Source organism: Salmo salar, chromosome ssa12 (genome assembly GCF_905237065.1).
Source record: "Salmo salar chromosome ssa12, Ssal_v3.1, whole genome shotgun sequence".
In the NCBI taxonomy this organism is placed as follows: domain Eukaryota; kingdom Metazoa; phylum Chordata; class Actinopteri; order Salmoniformes; family Salmonidae; genus Salmo; species Salmo salar.
Window position 1 is genome coordinate 82,331,622 of NC_059453.1, and position 12,851 is coordinate 82,344,472.

Here is a 12,851-nt window from a genome sequence, read left to right on the forward strand (position 1 = left end):
AAGTCTTCATTTTAACAAGCTTATTTTAAAAGAATGTGCATGCAAATATTGTGAGGCAATATCATATCAAGGCCACAATCTGGTTAAATATACTCTCTAAACTTGCAGCCCATTATTTGCACATGAAAAACCTGTAATGGCAGATTAGAGAGATTCTCTATACCCTTATCCCCCATGAGCACAATAATTACACCAGTCCAGTTCCAGTCAAATCCATCATGGGGAGTTAATGAGTGTGCGGTTCAGAGAGAAGGGTCGAGAATGTACAGCAGAAAATCAGACTGCAGCCAGAGCAAGCATAGCATAGCCTTCCACCCTTTCTGCTGTTGTCAAGAGAGGGACTGACACATACCAGGTCTCCCTCTGGTGGCTGAGCCACGTCAGTGTTGCTGGAGACCTTAGTGTCATTACAGTTGACGTCAGTCTCCATTTGCTGCAGATACACACACACACACACACACACACACACACACACACACACACACACACACACACACACACACACACACTACTGTATCGTGGCTTTCTACAAATCAAGAGCACATCTGCCCAAGAGGCTCTACACCATATAAATATCCATCTGTTATCTATTAGACTATCCACTTATTCTAGACATTCTATTTCCATGCTTAGCATGTCTTTCACCGAGAAGTAAAAATGTTGACTTGAGTTTCCACTTCAAAGGCACCCTCTCCAGATCACTGACACAGCTCATCCTCATCATTAGATGAATGGCACACCAGAGAGGCACTAATTACATTTTAATCAGGCACCTGTTGGGGCTGCCCCAGCTTCTTGCTCAGACTCTAGAGATGAATGGAACTCCCGCATTCTTTCATCATTCTCGTTAATTTCCTGTCAATACTTTAATCCCTCCATAATGATGCAATTATGTCATTGTGGTTGTGAGAATAAGGCACTCAGTCTAATCAAGATCTGCAGAGATATGAAGAGAAAAAGGCTAATGTATATTAGGCTATACCATAGACTCAGGGCCAGCGTCAAGTACAGGCCTTAGAGGGCCTGCCCGAACATACCTCCTGGCCTGCCCTACCGTACCTCCTTGCCCATCCCCCCAAAATATTCAAATATTGATCATTTATTTGACCGAGACCCACGCCAACAGAAAGACCCATCATTGTCAGACAAAGCATCCAAACAAACGAAACAGCGCTTCTCTGTCTTAGTATGTGTAGCCCATGTATCTGATGCTGTCTGGACTAGAAGAGTATGGCATGACATTCTCTTTTTTGCCAGACCGCATCAGATACATCAGGCTACATATTGTAAGACAGGAGGGGCACTATTTCAAGAATCTTAATATCACAAATAGAACTGGTGATATTGACAGTTTTAGGTGGTAATTTTTTATATCGTTTTCATCGTTGCCCCTCCTTCTCCCGATAATTGAAGATGCCGTGCCCATTTGAAAATCAACCCGATAATTTCCTAGAAAGTGAACCTAAACTATTTTACTAGGCAAGTCAGTTAAGAACAAATTCTTAGTTTCAATGATGGCCTAGGAACAGTGGGTTGTTCAGGGGAAGAACGACAGATATTTACCTTGTCAGCTCAGGGACTCGATCTTGCAACCTTTCGGTTACTAGTCCAACGCTCTAACCACTAGGCTACCTGACGCCCCTCCAACCTAAACTATACTGAAACTAATTTCACACATATAATAACAGATTAAATAAATGAAGTAGGCTAAAGTATGATGAGGGAGAATGGATGAGTTGATGAGCAATGTGAAGCAATGACGCACAATTATGTAATCACTTATTGTGAATGAAGAACAGGGCAGGCCATTATATTGTATTGATCTATTCTAATTATAATCCCAAAATGGTATGTACTCATTCAGTCTACTCTGGCCTACTTGGAGTACACATTGAGAACTTGCATAATTTACAAATGGCAAGAAGACCAAGACGAATGGATGCACTCGTTAGCGTTGTCCATGGTCTTCTTGCCATTGTAAATTACGCAAGCTCAATGTGTTTTCCAAGTAGGCCAGAGTAGACTGATAGAGTACATACCATTTTGAATGAAAATGACTCCAATGATGGGGAAGAAATTAATCATGATGACATCTCTGATGAGTTTTCTTCTGATTATGAGCCTCAACCTGAACCTACACCTCCGAGGCCTAAGTGTAAAAAAGACCGAACTGTGTGCACTGAGCAGGTACTGTGAAAAAAACTGATTTGCTCTGGCGCCTGCCTCGGCCGGTTGTATACATAAATGGATATAGGTTACTCCTTTTTAAACGACAAAAATACCAAACTAAATGGCCAATTGATGGGGTCAAAATTACTCTATAATGGTCCTACTATTGTCTTATTGACAAAATGTTTTCATTTCCTGCTCAAGATCATTTCAGACATGTTTTCTTCAAACAATTTAGACCCCTCTGCTACATTTGATCATTAGTGTGCACCTTCATTAGTATGCACCCTTATTAGTATGCACTAGCACAGCACTGAAAGTTTGTGCTTTAGCCAACTCCTCTGTCGTGTTTGTTGGCAGAGGACTTGGCTGGAGCACAAACAGATGAGACTACTGTACCAGGCTGAATCATCCACCAAACACAGGGGACAGATGTGAGTCCATAGGCATAGCCTCATGTAGTATACCTGCTCTGACATGTCCATGATGTTGGTGCTGGTGACCTCTGACCCATTGGTGTGTGTCTCCATCTTGGCGTCGGCCTTCCTCAGCATCTGGGCAGCGCTAACGGCACTGGGGTCTTTCCTGGCTACCGGGGGCTGCAGCAGGGTGAGACAGTCTGGTACAGTGAGACTACGTAGATAGAGAACAATACAATGTCTCTGGTCTAACTTCATCAATATTTCCTGACAGTAAAAAAAAAACTAAACAAATGGCCTGAAATTGACCCCCAATGTGTGTCGTTTTTATAGGTTTCTATAATGGGAAGCAATTTGAGTTGCTGAATGACTTTTGAGACACATGAAAATCCATCAGATGATCTAATTGACATGTTCAAAACAGATGTCTGAGTACGATATATTCTGGAAAATACGTGCTGGCTTCAACATGGTACTGAACATGCTTATCCTTAGGTCAACTACAATACATGTATTATTCAAAGATTACAATACTTTTCAAACAGACAATGAAACAATACAAGTATGCCCATACTACAGTATCAATTGGTGATTGTATATAACTTACTTCAGACCAAACATTCAGTAAAGAAAGCATGATTGACAATGGAAGGGAAAATACAAGGAAACATACACATTGCACAATAATCTAAAGCAAAAAACAGCAGAAGCAAATAGATAAACCATAGGAAAATGAATAAAAAACATGGATAAACCATAGGAAAATGAATAGAAAAAACAACAGAAGCAAATGGATAAACTAAAGGAAAATGAATAAACAGCAGCAGAAGCAAATAGATAAACCATAGGAAAATGAATAAAAAACATGGATAAACCATTGGAAAATGAATAAAAAACATCAGAAGCAAATGGATAAAATCATTTTATAATTTTATAACCTGAAAGTTAAAACATTGACAAAAAATAACCCAAATGGTAACTGAAAATGGTCCAACAGAAATGGTGACAGGTGATTTAATTTATAAGGGCAGGCGTCCCTAGCAGGGCAGTTCCGGCCATTAGAAGCAGAGAGTTGCAATGATCAGGTATGTCTGTGTCTACCTCATGGTGCACAGGAGGCATCTCCTCTACAGGGGACATGTCATGGGAGACCATGAGACGGGCTGAATAGAACCTGGAGGTCTCCTCAAAGTCGTCCCGGCCCACCTCGGGCAGCCACTCCCCCAGCTTAGACATGCTCTTGGAGAACTCCTCCACGCCCGTGTGGAGGTCCATGACGACGGTGAAGTCCACCTCAGCATCCAGGCTGGACGTGGAGCTGACCGTCATGCTGGAGCACTTCCTCTCGATGCCCAGGTGGGTCTCTTTCATGCAGACCACAGTGTCACGCTCATGGTCCTCCTCCGAGGCGGAGCCCGGCTGGGTGAGAGAGGGGATTACACAAAGATGGCCGTCACAACACAGGGCCAGTCTAGCAGTTGCTCAGGGCAGGGAGTGACCATGAAAGGGGTGATGATGATGATGATGACAGGAGATAAATGATCCTCTGGAAGTAAATATGTCTCCTGGGGGTGTGTGGAAGTATTCATGTAGGATCTTTGCTCAAGGTCATTATACAGTACATGTTACACATGCATATATGATCATAAAACGTTATCTTCTCCGGGCACGCAATTTGTTACACATAGTATTGACCTATATGGAGAAGAGAGGAGATGAATGGGGAAGCCTTACAGGCAGGAATTTAGCGGAGGGTAAACGCCTGTGGCATAGTCATGGTTCAGCCTCTGTCATATGGGCAGCATGCATAGAGATACCCATGGATGACTGTGAGGGAGACTGATCTATCCCAAGAGAGAACAGTGCAAAAGTGGGAACATGGGGAGGCATATGGTTAAATTCATTACGTAAAGTGACCTTGGCATCATCTACTGTATCTTCATAGATGGCAGGAGTGGAGAGTGGCTCCTGCAAAGGGAGAGCAGAGGAAGAGAGAAAGCAGAGGAAGAGAGAAAGCAGAGGAAGAGAGAGAGCAGAGGAAGAGAGAGAGCAGAGGAAGAGAGAGAGCAGAGGAACAGAGAGAACAGAGGAACAGAGAGAACAGCCAGAGGTTAGTCCAAGCTGGAGAGACAGACTACTACGATCTTAGAAAAAAAGGTTCTAAAAGGGCTGTCCTCATAGGATAACCTTTTCTGGTTCCAAGTAGAACCCCTTTGGGATCCATGTAAAACCCTGTGTGGAAAGGGTTCTGGATGGAACACAACACAGTTCTGCCTGGAACCAAAAAGGGTTTTTCAAAGGGTTCTCCTATGGGGACAGCCGAAGAAGATTTTTAAGTTCTAAATAGCACCTTTATTTCTAAGAGTGTAAACATCAGTAGAGTGACTGGGTTTCTACTAACCGACCATAAGAACAACAGAACAGTACGGTTCTAACATAGAAGGGGAGTCCCCCCCCCCCCCTTCCATCATTTCATGAGTACAGAAAACAAGTAAGCTTACTACCAGTTTGGAGAAGAGAAATTAACCCAAGGGTTGGGCTCAATTCGAATTGAAGGTAGTCAATTCAGGGAATGATTTGAATTTAAAATTCAGAAATGTAAAACCTTTTGAAATAAATAGCTTCTACTTTTCCGTTTATTGAGAAGTCATTGAAAATAAATACCATTGAATTGTAATTTTAGTTTACTTCCTGATTTCACTGCCTTCTATTCGAAATGAGCAAAACCCTGAAGAACCCACCAGGTAAAGCCAGTTATCCTGGTTTGAATTAGTATAACCTAGAGTGTCATAGAGAATGTATTATGGACAGGTTGTAAGTTATGGTAGTATAGAGGAGCCATAGCAGCATCGCAACTGCCAATCATTGGCCAAGGACAGAATCAGAGAATGCTGCAAACCACACAGACTGAATTTTTTTATGAGGCTCAAATGTTCAAATGGCCAAAGAATGGCGTTTGGTTTCAATGACATCAAAGGCGGTTTTGGAGGTAAAAGTAAGCAGCTGTATTATGATTTAATGACATGTTTGGAAGCCCATTCTGTTTTTGCACAACCAGTATACAGAACGGCTGGTGCTCTCACATGCTGTTTTTCACTTTTTGGGTGGGCCGGCTCACAAAGTGATCTCACACCTCTTTCCATACCTGGTCGTGCCAATGTGTCCATGACCTAGACGCAGATGAAAGACTGAACATTATTTAAGCTGTCAGGTCCGAGGCCTAATGTTAAATTATTTCACTGCCAAATACGTGCAAGCTCCTAATAACACGACCTGTAAAATGAACGTGGCGACATCTCTTACTGATAGCTAGTCTGTCTGTGTAGGTACAGCAGCCTGGGCACTGCTGTTGGACAGCTTGTTTCCTGCCTCTTTCTTCACAGTCTGTGTGGGTTCTTTGCTTTACAAGAAAGCATTATAGCATCCAACGTGTGATCCTTGTAAAGCATTTGATCTAGTTTTTAAATAATCATCCCCCAATAAGGTACTGTAAGCCACATTTAGCTCAATGCTCATGTCATTCATTTTCATGTTAATGAAGTTGATCATTTGAAATAACATGTCAAATCACAAACTATTTTCTCATCTACATGACATTACGCAAACTATTGAGTTGGTATCATATGTGACTTATTATAACAACTATCCATGAGGTCAGGAGATGAATGGTTGGCATTTGACGGATGAGCAAATCTGTAGCATATAGTGCCTTTATGGGTGATAATGACACGCTTCTTTCATTTCCTCACACAGATCCTGTCACAGTCAATTGAGCTGTAAAACATGTATGAAACCATGTCTGAAGTCCATGCCTTCCTCCACATGTCAGCTTGGAAACAGCATGGAAGAGAAGTGCTAAAAAAACTCAGAGCCATGGCAATATGCAAAACCCTTTGTTTCCTTGCAACCCTCTGCAAAAGAGGAGACTTGCTACAGGGTTAATTGGAAGGAAAATCAAGGTTCAAATGTTTATTTATTAAAAAAAAAATATTTAACCTTTATTTAACTAGGCAAGTCAGATAAGAACAAATTCTTATTTACAATGACGGCCAACCCCAACCCGGACGACGCTGGGCCAATTATGCGCCGCCCTGTGAAGAGAGGGGGGATAGAAGCAATGAGCCAAAGCATGAAAAGTTGTTTTTGTCTTTTTGACAATCTCTACCACAGCTCTGTAGTGGTTACTACAGATTTGCAAGCAGTTGTGTTTGAGGTTTGCTGTGAAGTGTGCAAATAAGGGTGGAGGGAGGCAGAGCGGCAGAGAGGAGGAGGGGGGATAAATTGAGAGGCCGAAAGGGAGAGGGTCCAAACTCATAGCAGACAAAATGCATTGTTGGCTGCATCAGCCAATCAAACACAGCCAAAACAAGTGTTTCAAAAGTAAAACTCCACCCCCCTTCTTCATATACAGGCACGTATAAGTTACATGTATGTATATTCAAGTCAATGAAAACAGGAAAATAAGAAAATGGGAGTGTGCGTCTCTGTCTGAAGCTCATGCGATGCTTTTTGTTTCCAAATGACTGAAAAGCAGATGGCAAGCAGAGTTACCGAGTGTCTCTTCTTGGTTGCGTCCAGGCCAGGCTCCCTGCTAACATTGCGGTTGATGTTCCGGAGTATGAGTCCAGACTCTCTGGCCTTCTGTGTTTTAACTGGAGGGGCAGGAGGAGCTGTCCTGGGGAGCGCTGAGGCTGGAGCTGAGGCTGGAGCTGAGGCTGAACCCTTGAAGCTGAGAAACTGATGACTCTCTATGGCTTCTCTAGCAGCCTGAAAGGGATCATCACAGGCAGCACTGCTCTGTTGATGAACCAGCTCTTCAGTTTTAGCCTCGACTCTTGCCAAGCCTTCCAGACCCCAGAAGCTGCCCTGTTCCTGTGGGGCATCTCTATGTGAGATAGTCGGGGAGTGGGTCCGTCTTGCTGGACTAGCGTTGGTTGAGATGAATGACATCTGAAAGTGATCGTCACGGGCAGCGCTGCTCTGTTGCTGAACCAGCTCTTCAGTTCTAGCCTCAACTCTTGCCAAGCCTTCCAGACCCCAGAAGCTGCCCTGTTCCTGTGGGGCATCTCTGTGTGTAGTGGTCGGGGAGTGGGTCCATCTTGCTGGACTAGCGTTGGTTGAGATGAATGATGAAGGCAGGGTGGATGTTTGATAGAAGGTGGACTCGTTGTTCCAGTTGATGTCTGAAGGTCCCTCTGATGAACCCCCTGACCATCTGTATTCTCTTCTAAAAACTCCACTCAGCTCAGACTCTGACTCCTGACTCCCTCTGTCCTGCTCATCTTTGCATGCTAAGCTCTTTGACCTTTCAGGTTTGAGTGGAACGATCCTGGTGATTTCTGACTGACTGCTGCCTGATAGTCTCTGTAAAGACCTTCTCTGACCCCTGACCTCTGATGTGAGACCTTCCACTTCCTCCCCCCCAGAGTTACTGGTTTGTCTCTCGTGTGTCTTGACCTCCCTCAACTTGACCTCTTCTGTGTGTTCTCTATTGTCAGTCATGCACCTCTCTCTGAGATTAAACCCTTTAACCGGTTCTCTAACCTGTTCTGCTAAACTATCACATTCTGTTTTCCCAGGACCATTGACAGAGCCCAGCCCTTCGTCTGCTGGCTGGACCTCAGTGCTGAAGTTCTTAACCTGGTCTCTTCCATCACACACTGCAGGATCATCCACAACACTTCCCTGAGTTGCCTTGACTTCTCCTATTGATGTATTGTGCTCCTTCTTCTTATCTTCATACGCAGACACCACTGTCTCCTTCCATTTTGCCTCTGGTGTTCTCTCCTCATCTTTCATCAGTGGACTCGTCACCCAACACTGGTCGTCTGGCTCCTCTCTGGACACAGGGTGATCTATTTGTCCCGCCTTTGTCTTCTCTGTTGGACTATCCTCCCAGTCTGATCCCCCGTTGTCTTCTTCAGCGTTTGAGACATCGCCCTCTTTTTCATAGATGAATTCTGTTGACATTCCCAGGTTTAAACTATTAGGTCTCTTCTTTTTTCTGTGTCTGTTGGGTTGATGATCCTTCTTAGAGTCTCGGAATGGGACTGGGACTGGGGCTGGGACTGGAGCTGTGGCTGGGGTTGTGGCTGGGGCTGTGGCTGGGGCTGGGGCTGGGGCTGGGGTTGAGACTGGGGCTGTGGCTGTGGCTGTGGCTGGGGCTGGGGTTGAGGCTGGGGCTGGGGCTGGGGTTGAGACTGGGGCTGTGGATGTGGCTGGGGCTGGGGTTGAGACTGGGGTTGAGACTGGGGTTGAGACTGGGAATATGCTATTCTTTGCACCAGAGTGTTCTGCTGGAGGTACTTTCCACTGTGAATCCTCTTCAGAAGATTCTGTGGTTTCAGCTAATTCCACCACGAAGCGGCTGTTGCTAGTCAGCCGCGGTTCAGAACATTCATCCTGGGCTTCCCTTGTGGCTTTGGAAAATGGAAAGTTATCAATATCTGTTATCATTTCTTGCCCATCCTCCCCTGTAACCTCGATATGAATCATCTTGGCTACTTCTATGTCTTTTTCCAATTCTTTCTTTCTTTCCCAAGAGGAATCAGGGACTAATGGGGGAGGCGAGGTGGAAGCTTCGTTCTGTTCTTCTGCCTTCCAGTTATAGTCGTGTTGATGACTATTTTGTTTCTCAATCAATACCCACTCCTCAGAGCCCTACATGTTGATACAGATTAAACACAGTTAGAGGCAGCAACTGAACTGTAACATAATTTAGGTTAACAGCTACAGTACAGTAATGTGTTTTTATAGTACAAATAGAACCTCTACATTCCTCTCAATCTATTCCGCCACAATTGCTGCAATCAAACATAGAAATGTGTACATTTGCATCCAAATGTAGGCCTATATGTGGGTTATTGCATTTCTTAAAGATTTTCTAAAACACAATGACTGCAGCAGATCAAATTCAACAAGATGCAAGAGATATCAGCTGTAGCTGAGTGTGCAGTATGTCTATAAAATGGTACCGGGCCACAGTTTCATTACAGATAAATGGCCAACTACAGTACAGTCAGTATGTTACAAGGCAGACATTAGAAGACAAAGGAGGAGGAAGAGAAGGGAAACCTCTGGGGAAGTCACCACAGTCTTCTGGACGAAGCCCTCTACAGAGAAGCTGTTTACTAGTTCCTTGCCCACCACCTGATGGGGGGCCGAGCGTTTCCCACCAGAAGAGGGGTGGAGGGGGAAGAGAGAGGGAGGAGAACAACTATTAGAGGAGCCCTAACTCTGTCACTCTTGTGACAAGGAGAGAGACCAACTGTATGGTTCTTTGGCAAAGCATACTATTTAAAATGTTGGTAATTTCATGCAAGAGGGGAAAATGGTTCAAGGAAAGAGACAGGTAGAAAGGGGGAAGAAATATTGATTCAATGGGCTATGGAGACAAGGGACTTTACAAACATACTGTACGTCTCTCCTGAATTGAAGTCCGAGTTAAAATCTATGAGCCAATCAAGATGAAATCTTGAATCGAATGATGAGATTATTGCAAACGAGCAACATGGGCCTAGTTAGCTTCCACCTGCGGCTGCCAAATCTGCATAAGCAAATTAGGAGGTATTTGCAATGCAAAAAAACTACATCAAAGGCTTTATGATTTTCTCTGAATCTCTCTGAGAAGTGGGATTTTCTCAGGCCACACTTTGCCATCATTCTTTCAGGACTTTAGCATCTCTCCCTCAGATCTATGTAAGTACATGACAGATCGAGTTGTCATGCCTTCAAGGATGTCTGATGATATTCTCCATGGCTATAATCCGATTGTTCTCAGACGGCAGATGAGAAAGCTTCCGTAGACTACAAAAATACCTGGAAACAGACTGCATTGACAGAGCTAGACTGGAGAATAATATCTTAGTACTCTATCTTTACAGTACAATCACAATGTGAAAGTGATCAAAAGAGCATGGGCGTTTGTGTTCTGACACAAAGGGAAGCATTTTAACTGTCAGGCAATCAAGGTGGGAAGACGCTAGAGATGATTGTTGCTTGAGGGCCTCACATAATCTCTTCAAGTTAACGTAGAATCACTTTCTGCAATAACTTGAGAGAGAGAGTTTTATCTTTAAATAAAACAGATATCTCTAATGATAAATGCAGGACAATTTTTCCAGGTTATTTTTCTAATTAAATGTGTTCTTATGATATCTTTTAGCACTACCATCACACTATCCAATAGGTCTGAGTCTGCAGCAGTATATATCTACAATAAATAACCACCTACAATACCTTGAAGAAATATTATTGTCCTCAAAAGTCACGGTCAAAAATACAGTTCTTGGTTTTATATCAGACTGTAAATATTCAGGTTAACAATATTCAAATAGATGACAAAGCACACGAACACAAAGCCAGAGTAGTGAATGTTCTCCAGTCTTGACCTCCAAGCCTACTGGGTTCAAGTGGAGTCAACAGTATGAGGTGCTAGGAAATTTAATGCAAGACTGGAATGTCAATGTTGTCATACACAGACTCACTGTCAGATGTCAGGGCAGTTTAAACAGGAGTAGTATGGCATTATCCGTGATATATTCATGACATACAGTGGAGAGGTGGTACATAGGTTAAAGGTTGTGAATCTCAACTGCCACCCATGCTCCAGTGGACCCCAGGTCCTCACCACCCTCATCCCACACTCACAGCCTTCTTCTCGGGCGTTCCGCCAGGAGACGTCCCTGACAGCCGCTTCTCACGGTTCATCAGCTTGCTGTTGGGCTCCCTCAGGGCTCTCTTCAGCTCATTGATACTGGCCTGGTGCTTCAGTAAGACATCCTCTGACTTATCCAAAAACTGTACAGAATAAAGGGATAGAGAGAATGAGAGAGGGCGGAGAGAGGAGGAGTAGGAGGATAGAGTAATATGCATTAGTATGACATCATATAAATTACCACTGCAGTAATCACAGACACACTAAATGAAATCGCATTATGCGTGGACGAACAAAACGTGATCTGAAATAAAATATCACTGTGACATTAATATCGTAGGCAGCGCACAGGAAAAGACACAAACACAATGACTTACACAAATGTGTCTTAATACTCAGCGATTCAGCACATGGATCAAGTGCTTTGTTTGTGGCCTGTGAATGTGATTGCATTTCTATTCCATTCAGTAGTTTGTCTATGGATGAATATGGCATTTGGGATGCTATTAAAACCTTTTGCCAATGAAAGTATTATCTATTTGGATGTTTATTAGGATGAAACAAACACCAAATTAAAACGACTCTGAATGTGCTAATATATACTCTTAGTGAATAGCTAGCTAGTTCTCTGTTGTCTAGTATTCATTTTCATTTACTACTGTTGCTGCATACATCATACATTACATCAATTGAAGGCTGACTTAAGTGAATGCTGTTATTCACACGAAGGCTGGTTTAAGTGAATGTTGTTCAGTATCCTTGACAATCCAGAGCAATCTGTGTTGCATCTTCATACAACAATAGGGACATTGCATTGATGATGCAGGCACTTAAAGAGGAAATGGAGCTTCAGTGCACTATCCTAATCCTAAAATATGTATACATTGTAATGTTCCATGTTGTTCAATAGTCTGCAATGAGTATCATGAGATTCCCTAGATGTTTTGGTAGAGGCCACTTGTTCTGTTGAGTGGGTCACAAAGCACTGGGACAGAACCAGGGTTGAAGTCAATTCCATCTGAATTCCAGTCAATTCCGGAACTGTTTTGAACTGCTGAAGAAATAGACAGGAATAGATATGGAACGGACTCCAACTCTGGACAGATCAGCACAATGAGCTATACCTCCTTGTGTCGAAGGGTTGTCTCCTGGTCCAACTGAGATGGCAGAGTTGGGGCAGAAGCAGGGACAGGGGTGTATGGGGAGGATGCAGAGACAGAGGAAGAGCGGAGACTGAGTCAAGGAGGCAGGCAGACAGACAGAACAACCCTAACTGGACACAGCCAGTAATAGCTGTACACACAAACACACAAGCACACACCAGGAACACACACACGCAACCATGCAGGCTGACTTCAGATTTTCAGATCGGAGTGCCTGTAAAATCTTTATAGTCAAGCTCTTGCTCTGATAGTTGAATGATCATTGGGGAATTTTGTCATTATGTCTATTAGATTTTGAGTACTACTTCCTGCTAAAAATAAAAGACAAAATAACAACTCAAAATACAGCTTTACCAAAACCGTAGTTCATTCTAGAAGGAAGTAAAATATTTAGGGCTGTCAAACGATACAAATAATTAATAGTGTTAATGGCATTAGTTAATT

General features: G+C 43.3%; 1 protein-coding gene across 4 annotated transcripts in view; it reads right to left on the reverse strand.

The window, feature by feature from the left end:
- Positions 1 to 12,851, reverse strand: part of LOC106565726 (band 4.1-like protein 1) — a 199,305-nt gene that overhangs the window by 13,441 nt on the left and 173,013 nt on the right. For 3 of the 4 annotated variants that reach the window (XM_045691842.1, XM_045691843.1, XM_045691841.1), the window contains 8 exons: positions 12,369 to 12,401; positions 11,238 to 11,387; positions 9,663 to 9,737; positions 7,140 to 9,248; positions 4,506 to 4,556; positions 3,690 to 4,007; positions 2,637 to 2,768; positions 353 to 433 (listed from right to left, as the gene is read on the reverse strand). In XM_045691842.1, coding sequence (XP_045547798.1) covers positions 353 to 433; positions 2,637 to 2,768; positions 3,690 to 4,007; positions 4,506 to 4,556; positions 7,140 to 9,248; positions 9,663 to 9,737; positions 11,238 to 11,387; positions 12,369 to 12,401 — 2,949 coding nt within the window. The remainder of the gene's footprint in view (positions 1 to 352; positions 434 to 2,636; positions 2,769 to 3,689; positions 4,008 to 4,505; positions 4,557 to 7,139; positions 9,249 to 9,662; positions 9,738 to 11,237; positions 11,388 to 12,368; positions 12,402 to 12,851) is intronic. The other variant, XM_045691844.1, reaches the window with a different exon arrangement.